The sequence below is a fragment of the Acyrthosiphon pisum genome, chromosome X (genome assembly GCF_005508785.2).
Source record: "Acyrthosiphon pisum isolate AL4f chromosome X, pea_aphid_22Mar2018_4r6ur, whole genome shotgun sequence".
NCBI lineage: Eukaryota > Metazoa > Arthropoda > Insecta > Hemiptera > Aphididae > Acyrthosiphon > Acyrthosiphon pisum.
Genome location: NC_042493.1, coordinates 10981457 through 10994557, shown reverse-complemented (window position 1 = coordinate 10994557; position 13101 = coordinate 10981457). Strand labels below are relative to the sequence as shown.

At 26.9% G+C, this 13101-nt stretch overlaps 1 protein-coding gene and 1 long non-coding RNA gene across 3 annotated transcripts; one reads left to right on the top strand and one right to left on the bottom strand.

Moving 5' to 3' along the window:
* Nucleotides 1–1244: 1244 nt before the first annotated feature.
* On the bottom strand, nucleotides 1245–3373 carry LOC115033420. Its single transcript, XR_003838764.1, has 4 exons — nucleotides 2980–3373; nucleotides 2765–2878; nucleotides 1626–1761; nucleotides 1245–1541 (listed from the first exon to the last, which is right to left on the bottom strand). It is a non-coding gene; the product is annotated as an uncharacterized LOC115033420 (long non-coding RNA).
* Nucleotides 3374–3451: 78 nt separating this feature from the next.
* Nucleotides 3452–11318, top strand: LOC100162540 (protein Mdm4). Of its 2 annotated transcripts, none has more exons than XM_001948367.4 (6): nucleotides 3452–4011; nucleotides 5777–5827; nucleotides 5894–6046; nucleotides 8459–8625; nucleotides 8983–9171; nucleotides 10013–11318. In XM_001948367.4, exons 2-6 carry the CDS (start codon nucleotides 5779–5781, stop codon nucleotides 10346–10348), a joined length of 894 nt encoding a protein of 297 aa, XP_001948402.2. In that variant the 5' UTR covers nucleotides 3452–4011; nucleotides 5777–5778; the 3' UTR covers nucleotides 10349–11318. The 2 variants fall into 2 exon arrangements, with proteins under 2 accessions (XP_001948402.2, XP_016656910.1); XM_016801421.2 differs by having other exon boundaries at nucleotides 10018–10178.
* Nucleotides 11319–13101: the final 1783 nt, after the last annotated feature.

Here is a 13101-nt window from a genome sequence, read left to right as displayed (position 1 = left end):
GTATTTATCCAGGGCCCAACATATGCTTTTATTGATATTATTATTTTTAAGTAAGTTATAACCTTTTTGAAACGGAACATTTTAAAATGATCATAACTTACTTAAAAATAATAGCAATAGAAGCCTAAATTGGGCCCTTGGTAATAATCTTGACTTTACATTTTATAATAGGCCAATTCACTCTAATATTAAAACTAACAACACACTATTGAAACTGGTCAACGAATATTTGCCATGTCGTATGTTTGTAAGACGGAAACCACCCATGCGGGTATGACATACTCTTAAGAAGAAACTGATATTAGAAAATTTAACTTTTGGTTTTATTTCTATGGAAAACTATGAATTAGAATATTAATAATGTACAATTTAAATTAAATAGCTTTATTATGTATTTCCGCATTACTCATAAGTTATTTAATTTAATTATATACTCTTAATAGCTAAACATTTTAGCACATTTTACAAGAACTCTGAATTCTATAGTTACAAAATTGCTACATTGACTTGGACATATCATAATTTACTATAATTATATGTTACAATTTTAATAATTTTAGACTTCAGTTATTTGTAAGCATAGATTTAAAGAAAAACATTTTTTAAAATCTAAACCAATATTTAAATATTGTCTATGTTTGATAAAATATTTGTAACTAGTCGTTAATTTTTAATAATTATTAATTTTTTACTGGAACCTACATTTTTGTATAAATATAAATGTTGAATACACTACAGAAAGTTTTAATCAGTTCAAGTTATGGTACCTTTGTTTTAAAACCATATTTTTATCCCAGAATCTTAACATTATTTTAATATTTATTCCTCCTAATTATTATTACGTTAAAAAACGATTCAGTATTATTATTGTGGGGTCAGCACAATGTGGTGACATCTTTTTTGAGCGATTTGCAATCAATTTATTTCTACCTACCTGTGTATCAAATTTAAGGTGTTAATGTACATATATAATGCCATAATGGTATATTTACTTTAAAAATATTAAATCAACCACAACAAACTTTTATTGTATCACTGTCTTAAAAATATCCAGAAAATTCTGATATTTCATATAATTGCAGTTATTTAAATACTGAAGGCCAAAGAAGAAAAAAATGTACATGCAATTAAACCAAACTACCAAATAATTAAAAAAACATTAGTACCTAGCATATGAATTAGAAAAAGATTTAAAAAAATGCTTGAACATCATAATAAAAAATTAGAATAAGTTATCCATGAAACAAATTTGTAGAATTGACTAACCGAATAGATTGAAAAATATATTAATATATTATTATAAATTATAAGAATTATAGAAGTGTATAGAAGGGTGAAGGGAAGTTGAAATGTGTCTTAATATAATATTATATGATGGCATAAAATATATTTTAGTACATATTATAATATATTATAATATAATATGTTATATGGTTCCTTAAATTAGGTATTTGGTTATAGATAGAAATAAATTGACTGTAGCTGGCACGGAAAAAGGGCCACCTGTAAATGTCCAGGAATCTTGCATATGTGGATATTTTCTGAAACAGTTAAGGTTGGTCATAATTATTACAACTTGTTTTAATAATATATTATTAGAATTCATTTAATACAGAAATACTTACAATTTTAGCAAAATTTCTTCAATTAGTATTGTATTGGTTTGGACTTAAAGTAAAGTTATAGGTTTTACTGTTTTAAGTATCCTTATAAACTGAATATATTTTAAAAATTATACTTATTCTACAATAACATGGAGATCTGAAAAATATAAATTATAATTAAATTGATATATAAACTATAAATACTTCAGTATTATTCCAATTAATTTTTGTTCTTATATACAATTTTCACATATTTTGTGTTCTCTCAGCCTTACGCATGGACAACATGGACAATTTTTGTTGTTAGCTTTAATATTAGAGTGAATCACGGTCTTATACAAGACGTGGAGTGAATTAACGTATTATCAAACTTTAAGATAAATACATTATCCATAATATATTCTCTTAAGTTTTTTTACAATGTTTTAATTTTTAAGTAAGTTATGAGTATTAATATTTTACATTTTCATAATGAGCTTTCAAATAAAAATATTGTAAAAACTAACAACAGCACACGCATTAATATTATTACCTTTAAGGGCGTTGCATGTGGCGATTTGCTGTCTTTGTCTAACACACGTGCAACATAAGAATAACGACCTAAGCACCTGACAAAAATTAAGGTACTTCTAGTGGTTCGATTTAAAAAATGTAAAGATGTTTGAATTGGTCAACATGTCTACTTTGCATCGGTCGGAGCATATTTTTTATATTTTAGATATTTTTTAATATATTCAATATTAAAAATTTACAAATTTTTTAAAATGTAAAATTTTTATAAAATTTAAAGGTAAGATATTATCTAGGCTTTTATTGATACTATTATTTTTAAGTACCTAAGTTATGATAATTTTAAAATGTACAGTTTCATACATTTTGGTAGGTATGTATAACTTCTTCTTAATAAGATATTTTTTTGAAAAAATTACATCATAAGCTCCTTGCAATAGTGCAATGGATCAAATTTTCATGATAATCTGAACTAGTTGAAATAGTTTTTTTTTTTACAAAATTAATAATGTGGTCTCTCCGTATAACTTAGATTAGTTACTTTTTCAGCAACTTATTTTTAATTAATTACTTACAAATTAAAACGCTGTTAAGGATTGAAATTAAAATATATAATATTAGTAATAATAATCAATAAATTGTTTACATACGTCTTTTTTGATCATGGTAAGTGGCAAGTGGGTGTAATGTTTGATGTTAATACAATAATTATCAAAAATAATAATATTATTGCGTTCAAGTAGCCAGTATAGGTTTCAGTGAACCTATAGTGTTTAAGAGGGATACAAGAACGTTATTTGTTTTTCTCTTTGTCCAATTTAATATTAAAATTAATTTAGTATATTATATCTATTATCAAACTTACAGTTAAGAAAATATGGGTTTGTATTTTGTAAGTTGTCTTTATCACAATATTTCAGTGTTTCTGCGATATAGGTAGGTAATACGAGTATTTTTAAAATTTAATATAGGTATAAAATAATTCATTACTTGAATATAATTTTAAATACCACTATTTTAAGTCAGTTCACTCTGATATTAAAATTTAAAGCTAACAACACAAAATTGTCATAATTGGTTGTGTGAAACACACATTTTTTATGTTGTGAATAATATGTCACAAATAGGGCGCTGCCATTCTTTTAAGTTATATAATTAAATATTCACACTAATATACAACTAATGAAACTAAACATGAACTATTTTATGATAATATCATATATAATAAATAATAAACTAATAAATAATCAACCTCAAAGGATCAAAGGTGTTTCATCAAAATACAAACAGCTCAGATATCATTAGCGTTATCAATAATTATTATTATAATCGCTTATCGCTGTTAAACAATATTATAAGTATTGGTTCTACGTTTTTTATTCTGGATAATATTATCGTGTTGTGTTCCCGAAGTTTGCTCAGAGTAAAAAATAGTTTAATGGTTGTCAAAACGATGTTGCTGATGTTTTAAAGTTCCAAGTTTTTAAGTGATCGTCTAAGAACGCCATCGACCCGGCCCGAACTTTTTTCCTGTACGCGTCGAATAATAATATTGACGCCAAGCACTATCGAGAATTTCGATAATCGTCGCATCCGGTCGATTGTGTACATAACTACAGACTTCCCACAAGCCGTCTTGTACTCGCATGTTGCTACATGTCATGGCAGGCTCGTTGTTTTGTGTCCGCTCAATGCCCAATGGTCATTCGCTAGTAGTTACTCGTCGTGCACTGTGCTAACTACGTCACTTTGTTTCAGCTTGGACCGCGTCATAACATTGTTATCGAATGCGTCGAACGTTCTAACTCACTTTCTGACACTGTTTTCGCGTCCAGTGAAACTGTATTCATTGCAAACAGTTTCCACTGCGGTTTTGGTTGTTGGAGGGTTTTTCACGGTGAGTCTTGGTTATAAATTATAATACCTACATCGAGTCTCGGTGACCCGAATCTCGATGGGAATAGCAATTTATTTGACTTTTTTGAGTTATATACTTCGAATACAACTTATAAACACTTCAAGGGACAACATACAATTCTAGTTATGTAGGTTTACGAGCTATTGCGTTTCGACTGTGTATACCTACTAGGTACCAATATATTATATAATTAATAAAACGAGGGAGTCTTTACATTTTGTTTTGAATTGCTTGAATATTAAATTTGTTTGATACCTATTGAAAATATAATACATAATTAACAGTACCTACCTACCTATCATTTTCATTTTACATTGCAGTTTTGGAAATCAAAAGTCTAATTAAGTAAATGTTTTTAATAAATAGATTAAATTATGAGAGCTCAATTTCGTTAAATAAAACCTAGGTATTCTAATGTTATATTTATGTTGTTCAATCAATTTCAAAAAATATACAGATTCCTGCCTTAATGCAGATGCTCTTATGTAAATTAATTTCATAGATCATTTACACAGAATGTAGGTAGCTTATTATATTGTGCACACATAGTAAACACATGAATCACAATAGTTAAACCTCAATTTGTGAATTATTTTTATATTGTAAGTGATCAAATCGTACAGATACTTCTGAGGCAATTGTGAGGAGACTGTTTATATTACGGTTTGACACAAGATATATAATAATGCGAGTAATAATGGTAAATATTGGTATCTATACTAATTTGTTGGATGACTGCTCATACCATCCTAAGTGATCCCAAAAGATGACTTAAGCCAGATCACAGCTAGATAATACAAAATCCTGTTTTCTATTTTTTTGGATGCTCAGTTCATCGATAAGCTTATCTGGCGTGATTATTGTATTGACCGGTGACATGCAAATAAAGCCAACACATTAAGACGACGCTACACCCGTATGTGTTGTCTCCGTCTTACACAAGCACGACATAGCAAATTGGTTGGATTTGATTGGTTTTGATGGCGATAGGATGAAATGACCTATTATCAAACTTTTAGTTGAGAACATAATCTGGGTCTTAGCGTGGGCGATTTTTAATATTTTAATTTTCAAGCGAAATATGAGAATTTTTAATTTTTGATACTTCACATACCCTTATTTTTCTCGAAAATGAAAATATCGAAAAATCGCCCACTCTAAGACCCAAATAATGTTCTTACCTAAAAGTTTGATAATAGGACTATTCACTCTAGTATCAAAACTAACAACTCACTATTGAGAATAGTGAACGGCAATTTCCTATGTCGTGCGTGTTTAAGACAGAAAACACACGCGAGTGTAGCGTCCTCTTATAAGGGTCCGTATTACAATAGTTAAACTAATGTTAAACCGCGGAATTCGATTGGTAAAATTTGAACTATGATTGTAAAACCTAAGTGTCTAAGTCGGTTATAATAAACAAAGTATATAATAATTACTATTTAATTTATAGTTATTATTCAATATTAGATAGGAAAATTAATAAAATATTTACTTCTGTCATACTATTTATTAGGTAAGACTTAATACTTAATAAAAACTTGAAAAACATCGTTCAGGTGTATAGCAGTTGATACAGGCAAAGACGGGTACCTATATAATTTAATATTTTAATAGTTACATTAATAAATTCAATTTTATTTCTTATTACGCAGTCTACTGCTATAATAAGTTTGTTATTTTCATATTTATTTGGAAGTTATAGAATGTTCTGATAGTTAATTTAAAATAAATTAAATTTTAGATATGGTCCACACAGTGAAAAGACAAGTGAACGATATGAATACTAATAATGGTATGTAGATATTGTTTTTAGTTATTGAATGTATAATTTTAACTTGTTTTATGATTCTGATGATAGATTTGAACGATGATCAAGATGCCACCTGGGGGGGCAAAAGGACGAGATACATATATAATTATACTATGCAATGCCCTGAAGATTTGATTTCCAACACAGAAGATGATTCAGATGTCACGGAAAGTGTACATAGTGTTCAATCAAAAACTACAAGTAATTATTTTCAACAAAATATATTGATTAAATATTTTGACAGTTTTTACTTTTTATTTTTATGATGTAGTCTATTTGTAAATTTTTAATAGTCATTTAAACCTCCAGGCTTCAACCATTATTAAACTACGAGGCATATTCAAAAATTAAGGGCCGTTTTATCATAAAAAAATTATAATCAAATGAAATAGGTTTTTTAGCACATTTAGTTTCCTACTAATCAATTTCACTTTTCCACATAATCGCCGTTTACTTCTAAGCATTTTTCGTACCGCTTCATCAGCTTCCTTAACCCAATCTGCATAGAAGCTCGCCGCCTGCGAATTGAACCAGTTTTCAACGGCGTTCTTAAGTTCCTTGTCATTTTCAAAGTGTTGTCCACCGAGCCATTTTTTGAAATCTAAGAAAAGGAAGTAGTCATTAGGTGCAAGGTCGGGACTGTACAGTGGGTGGTAAAAAATTTCTCGTCCACTGGACATTCTTTGCTCTTTGTGCTAGTCTGTGAGCATTTTTGGTACCCACCTTGCACACAATTTGCGGTATCCAAGTTTTTCCGTGACAATTGTGTAGACAGTAGTGCGTCCAAGGTTACGAAATTCATCAGCCAGGGCACTAATCGCCAACCGACGCAGTTTTTGGTCCACCAGAGAAACAATTTCATGAGTTTGCATACTGGGCCTACCACTCCGCTCTTCGTCATGAACATTTGTTCGTCCATTTTTGAAATCGCGACACCATTGTCTAATCTTTCCTCCACTCATCACAGTAGGTCCATAAACTAGGCATAACTCTCGATGAATTTCAGCAGCTTAAGATCCTTTTGCACACAGCGCAAACTTCACAGCTGGCGGGAGCAGCAATTATCGCGGACATTGTCAGTTGTACGCACAAATAGGAAAATTACTACTGAATCAAAACAACGCCTGAAATAAATGCACAAGTAGTGCACGTACAGATATGTACAAGTTTAAACGTCTTACGACTTGTCAATTTGGAAATATAAGCGAACGGCCCTTACTTTTTGAATATGCCTCGTAAATTAAACTAACATTTTAAATATGAGAAAATAATTATTATAAAATCTATATTCTGAATTTTAAAAGTAAAGGTAAATGTATTAATAAAGTATAGTTACACAAATATGTCTATAAAACATAGTTCAAAATAGTTAATTTCATAACATTTTTCTTGTAATTTTACCATCAATAGAATAAATTGTTACCATTAAAAAACAATTATACACATTTACTGGGTGATGCATTTATCATTTAATCATTGAGCACTCATTATTTTAAAAAGCATACATTTTATTGATAACATTTGTTTACATGGTTCCTAGTTAAAAAACATTTAAAAAAATTAAATGTTAATTAATATTTTTATCCTTTGCATTTTTAATTTTTTTATATGGCAACATATTTTTTAATTTTATATTCCAAAAGCCAAAGCAGTATATTTATTTTATGTATTTTGATACATTAAAATTGAATTTAGTACAAGTAGTTTATGAGTTATGATTATTTAAAGTTAATGGAGTGGAGTAGTACGTGATGACTCCCCAAAATATTGGTCCATTACTCCGCAAATCTATACTTTAGATACTACTTACAACTCATAAACTACTCATTCTAAATTCAATTTTTATGTCTCAAGAAATACTCAAAAAAATATTATGCTTTCAAAGAATTAAAACTGTATGTTTTCATTGAAAAAAGTATATTTATTAAGTATAATTATTACCAATTGAAAATGATTTACTAAATACCATTGATAAATTACTGTTGCTCATAAAATGCTAAAAAAGGATTTTTTTCATATTTGATTTGAATTATTTGTGCAACATTTTTTTAAACTTTTCTACTAAATAGTTTGATTTTATTTGTAATTTATACATTTTTGGAAAATAAAATACCTAGTAAATAAAGAAAAAAATTGATAATTTTTCCTAGATAATCTTATCTTAAGCTTTTTAAAATGATGTGCCTATGGTTGAGCATAGTCAGGCCCAGATACAACATATTATATAATTGTTGATTTAAAATAATAAAATCATTTATAGATTAATATTTTAAAATGTTAAATATTTTTCTATTTTTAATATTAATTAATCAATAATGAAAAGTTGCTATGGATTACTCAAAAACTAATAATTGTGTATGAGTGAGCCACATTATACTTGTTGTATCTAGGATATTTTTATTTTCAGCTTACATCCTTAAGTTAATATAATTATACAAATAAATAATGTGTATGTATATTTATTAGTTTTTAATTGGTGAAGAAAATATATTTACTAAATTAACATGAAAAAAAAATTTTGCTGTAATCTAATTTTAATTTTACTGTACAATTTATATTATCAACTATACATTTACTATGGATATTTAATAATTAATATTACTGATTTCTTAGTGGAAGCAATAAGCGAAGCAGATCTTTCGTCAGTTAAGAGTTGTGGAAGCGACTGCGATTGCAATGGTCGAACTAATTACACGGAATTTGATGTGGTCAGCACATCTTCTTCGTGCCATAATATAGAGTCAAATTCTTCAGATTCCTCAACGTTGATAGATTTTAAGGTAAAATACAAACCGTTTTTGTTCACAATCTTTGTAATAACTTTATAACTACTAAATATCTTAGATAAGTTATTTAAGCATCTTTAATGTTCATCTTAACTTACAATAATTCTTCAAGAAGATACCACACCCACAGTGTTGTTGCTGTTGTAAAAACATACAACACAACAGTTTTGTATTTAGCAGTTACAATTTTGTTTAGTAAGCGTTAATAATATAGTGAAACCTAGTTAACCTATTGTCAAACTTCATAATTATCACACAAACTTGAACTGCTGAACACAAATTTGATATGTTGTATATTTGTAAGATTGTCAACATCTTAGTACACTAGATATTCTATTTTTTTTTTCGTAGGTGACCAATAATATTATAAATTGTGATGATACTTTACAAGATAATGGATATAATCCTGATTGTATTGACACTGATGGAAGAGTAACTCCAAAAACAGAATTACCACCTCCCGCCTGTTTCAAAACATGCTTACAATGCAGGAAAGAAAACCCCAATCCCTACTTCCAATACTGTTTTGTTTGTTTTCGAGTAAGTATTTGCAAATTGATATGATTTTGTCATTAATTTTAATGTATTATACATGTTATTTATAGGTGAATTACACAACACACATGTGTGTGTTGGTATGCCAGTAGTACTAAATAACTATTAATAATTGGTAGATAAATAATTTCGTTGTTACAAAAAAAATTTTTTTTTATCAATAATAATAAAAAAAAAATTAACCATAATCAAAATCATTAAAGAACACTATTTATAGATATAAGTGTGGTAATAATAATTTTAGTTTTAATTATGATAGATAAAAAAAACATCATGTTTGAACTGGATAAAAATACTTCAATACAGTATCATTCAAAACTGTATGTAATAATAATACTTCAATGTATACAATATCATATAAACCTTATTATTCAAATAATATTTATTAAAAAAATGCCATAATTTTTATCATAATCATTTTTTTCATTTTGAACAAATAAAATGCTAATACTATTACTTATAATTTGTAATTATTACTTATATTAATTACATTTCATTCATACATTAGTAAAATGGCTTTTAAATGATTTTTTTAAACAGACAGATTTAAGCTTTTTTTTTTTTTAATGATATATGCAAATCATTGAAAAATATTATAATAATATAAGTAATTGGTTTTGCTACACGACTACAACATAATACTCAGTATGATGAATGGAGACAATAATTATGACCATTATTATATTTTGTATTCACAATCTTGTAACATACATCACAATATATTATATTATGAGAATTAAATATAGTTAATTAATATATTTTTATTTATGTATAACACTGATGATAAAATATATTATTTAATTATAATTTTCTAATTTTATTTTAGTATAGAATGGAATTTTTTGGGAGTAAACCTCGGCCCAAGACAAAAAATGTCAAACGTTTAAACATGTCCAAGCCAAAAAAAGAATACAACATACTTGAAGATTCTCAGAAATCCAGTCCATCAAATTCTCAACCGGGTGTTTCCACTCGAATTGAAAATAGTAATAACATATGTAACATATGTTACATTATGCCTAAAAATGGTGTGTTTAATCATGGGAAAATTGGTCATATATACTGCTGCTACGTATGCGCAAAAAAAATGTGGAAAAAATCCAATAAATGTCCCTTATGTAATGTAAGAATTAAATTTGTGACAAAAATGATTGTTGTATAGTAATTATCATTGATTTATTTATTTTTTTAAATTTTATAGTACATTTCTAGCATAATTTTATTATTGTATATCTTTCTAATTTATTGATTATTGTTTATTATCGTCATATATATCTAAAGTTTATTGTTGTTTATTATTGTTTACTATTTCTGATTATAATTATATTTTATTATTGTAGTATATAGTAAAATATAAGAGTAATCTCAGGCAGTGGCAATAGGTTAAACTGATTTATCAATTGGTGTAGTTTGACTTTACCTCAAAAATTTGATTGCCGCCTAAGGTTATTCTTATATGAAAAAGAGTATAGTAAGCTAGTTTATTGTTTAGTTTTTTTGTTTTTTTTTTTTTGTAAATAATTGTGGTGATATTTATACTAATTTTTATAAGTGTGTTTTTTTTTTAGATTTGCACATTAACTGTATTTGATATATTAAGATTTTACTCATACTACTTAGTAATTTAACAATAATTGATACAACTATTAGAATTCATAATAATTAATATTAAATGTACTGTCACCTATTTGAATTGAGAACTTGTTTTAAACTGAATACAACAATTAGTCCAGAAAATAAGTATAAGTTTCATAAAACCAAAAGCTGCTAACTAAGAAACAGTAAGGTCTTTAACTACCATCCTGTAATAATTAATAAAAGTATTTTGATACTTACCCGAGCTCCAGCATTGCTTGCATGATTTTGGGTTTTATTGATATTGTAATAATTAAATAACTGAGCATACAAGATGTACTTTAAACTTCAATTACTTCATTCATATCATATATTTATGTTTGTTCGCTTGAAACGGTTTTCCTGATGGGTTTCACTCGTTAGTGTGATCCTAAAGTTGAGGTATTTGTAAGCACTGGAGTATTGATATGATTAATTTCACAACTTTGTTCTTTGTTTATGTTTTAATATTGTTAATTATGATAGTACAGTATACTAGCTATGTATATCATGTGTTATTGGTATCGTATTATATTATGCATTAGACGTTAAATATTATGGTATTGATGCATGCTTTGGCTTATCAAACCTTGAGTGATAGTAAGTTCTTAGACTAAATCTTCTAACTTGAATGATTTCTTCAACATATTTATCATTTAATGAAACTACTAATATTGAATTATATTTATATCTTGTTAATTTTTAAGCTTTAATATAAAATTGTTTTTATTTGCTGCCATGGTGGTATAGAATACATATAATATAAAATGTTTATTTTTTTGTATTTAAATTAAATGAATGCCTAGTTAAGGATTCAAAATTTATAAAAAATATTTTATATTCTAGTATAAGTTAACATGTTAAAATAAAACTATTCTTTATTTATAATTAAATTAAAACAAATTATAGAAGCTTTAATATTATTGAAATTGTCCTTCTGTTAGTATAGTACACACTTAATATATACATTTTTTTTCTTGTAGTTAAACTAAATTCTTCAAAGTACTAACAATATTGTTTATTTGCTCGTAGTATACGGATTCATTTATTGAAATATTATAAAAAATAGTGATTTCTTATTAGTGTAAACCTCTAGGTGAATAGTGGTCACCTAAGGGAAAGCTCTTATATCTTACCAAATATAACTCCAAAACTTAAGTCAGCCCTCAATATTGATTTATAAACTCAACAACATATTTCAATTAGAAATTTTTAAAGTATTTTTTATATTTTATTTTAATTTAAAAAAAAAAAAACTGAAACTGACCATTATTACTCTACCTGGAGGGTATACCGGTCTTGTTTGAAATACAATGTGTAAATAGACTTCGGATTTTTTTTTTAATTCTTGCAAATTTTTGGAAAAATTAATTTTGTTCTCAAATTATTACATATTAATAAATAAATAAAATATTTTCAAATTAATGAGACATTTTATTTCAAAAATAACAAAAGAATAAAAATACAGCATTAAACCTGTAATTTTAAACCAGTCAAATATATTATTTTAAAATATCAGTATTGGCTGAATATAAATAATTTTTAATTACGTTGTATCTCAATAAATAAATTAATCAATAATTTTATAACTGCAAGTATCTTAAACTATTATAACATTTAGCATAAAATTGCTTAATAATTAACATAATAAGATGAAATAAACACTTATCATATTTTTTTTTTAATAATAAATATAACAACACAATCTTTGAAGAAAAGGAAAATGAAATATTCGGTTATTAATATGGCAGGAACAATAATTTTAGGGTTTCATACAATAAGAAATCAGCTGTACGATAAAATAGATTTTTATTAATCTTAATCTATGAGATTACCTGTATGGCTATAATGACCGGTTTTTGCCTTTAACCCGGCATTCAACCACTCTCTAGTCACCACTAGTATTATTTTTATAAATACTATAATGCCTATAGCATTTTTTGTGTGCTGGTATAGCACATATTATATTCGTATGGTTAGGTACTTATATAATTATTATTTATTTCACAAATGTTGTTAATTGTAGTTTAAATTAAAAAAGTTATTGCACATAGCCTATATTGTTATCAAACTAAAATAAAATGGCAGCGTAAAGGTACAGTCCATAACTTTGTATACATTATAGCATAGGCGTGGTGTGTTGGAGGGTATACGCGGGTATACGTCGTCGCCAGTTGTCGTTTGCGCTTCACTATTGTTATTTTTGACCTTTTTTGTAAGACAGTTGCGCATCGTTCGATTTTTGGGTTATACATCGTTTGCGCATCGATCGTTTAAAAGGTCGTATATCATTTGCGCATC